We start from the raw sequence: 828 nt of genomic DNA, 5'->3' as shown, positions 1-828 counted from the left end.
ATGGAGTTTCAGTCAGAAGATGAGGCATACAACTTCTATAATAGGTACGGATTAATTGTTGGATTTAGTATTCAGAAAGACTACTTGAACAAGGATAAAGACGGTATTGTTACATCGAGAAGGTACATATGTTGCAAAGAAGGTTTCAAACGATGATACGAAGGAGATGTAAAATCAAAGAGAACTCGGGCTGAAACAAAAATCGAATGTGAAGCTAAAATAGGGACAATTTTGAACAGAGAAACAATGACATATCAGGTTCGAGATCTGGTAATAGAGCATAATCACACAATACATATTCCAGAATGTACTAATATGATGCGTTCGCAAAGAAAAGTAAGTATTGCTCAAGGATCCCAAGCTGAGATTGCAAATGATGCAAGATCCTTGAAACAATCCCATGAACTCAAGGGAAAAGAGGCAAGTGGATTAGGTAATGTTGGCTACACTCATGATGATTTAAACCGTTATCTACGAACAAAAAGAGAGGGGGGATTAAAGTATGGTGAAGCTGGCGCAATGCTACGATTTTTCAAAAAATTGGAGAATTTGTCGCTGAGCAGTTTGATTGTAAAGAACAAATTATGAATATATTTTGGGCTGATGCATCAATGTTGATAGATTACACTTATTTTGGGGATGTGGTTTCATTTGACACCACATATAAAACTAACAAGGAGTACAGACCATTGGGCGTATTTATGAGATTCAATCAATTTAGATAATTGGTTATTTTTGGAGCAGCCATATTGTATAATGAGACCATTGAATCATTCAAATAGGTGTTCGGTACATTTGTAGAGGCAGTTTGTGAAAACACACCCAAAA

At 36.0% G+C, this 828-nt stretch overlaps 1 protein-coding gene across 1 annotated transcript; it reads left to right on the top strand.

Moving 5' to 3' along the window:
* Positions 1 to 588, top strand: LOC140038795 (uncharacterized). The gene is made up of 2 exons (XM_072084080.1): positions 1 to 122; positions 240 to 588. The coding sequence occupies exons 1-2, from the start codon at positions 1 to 3 to the stop codon at positions 586 to 588; spliced, it is 471 nt and encodes a 156-aa protein (XP_071940181.1).
* The last annotated feature ends 240 nt before the right edge of the window (positions 589 to 828 follow it).

This window comes from Coffea arabica, chromosome 1c (assembly GCF_036785885.1).
Source record: "Coffea arabica cultivar ET-39 chromosome 1c, Coffea Arabica ET-39 HiFi, whole genome shotgun sequence".
NCBI lineage: Eukaryota > Viridiplantae > Streptophyta > Magnoliopsida > Gentianales > Rubiaceae > Coffea > Coffea arabica.
This window is presented reverse-complemented; position numbering and strand designations above follow the sequence as displayed.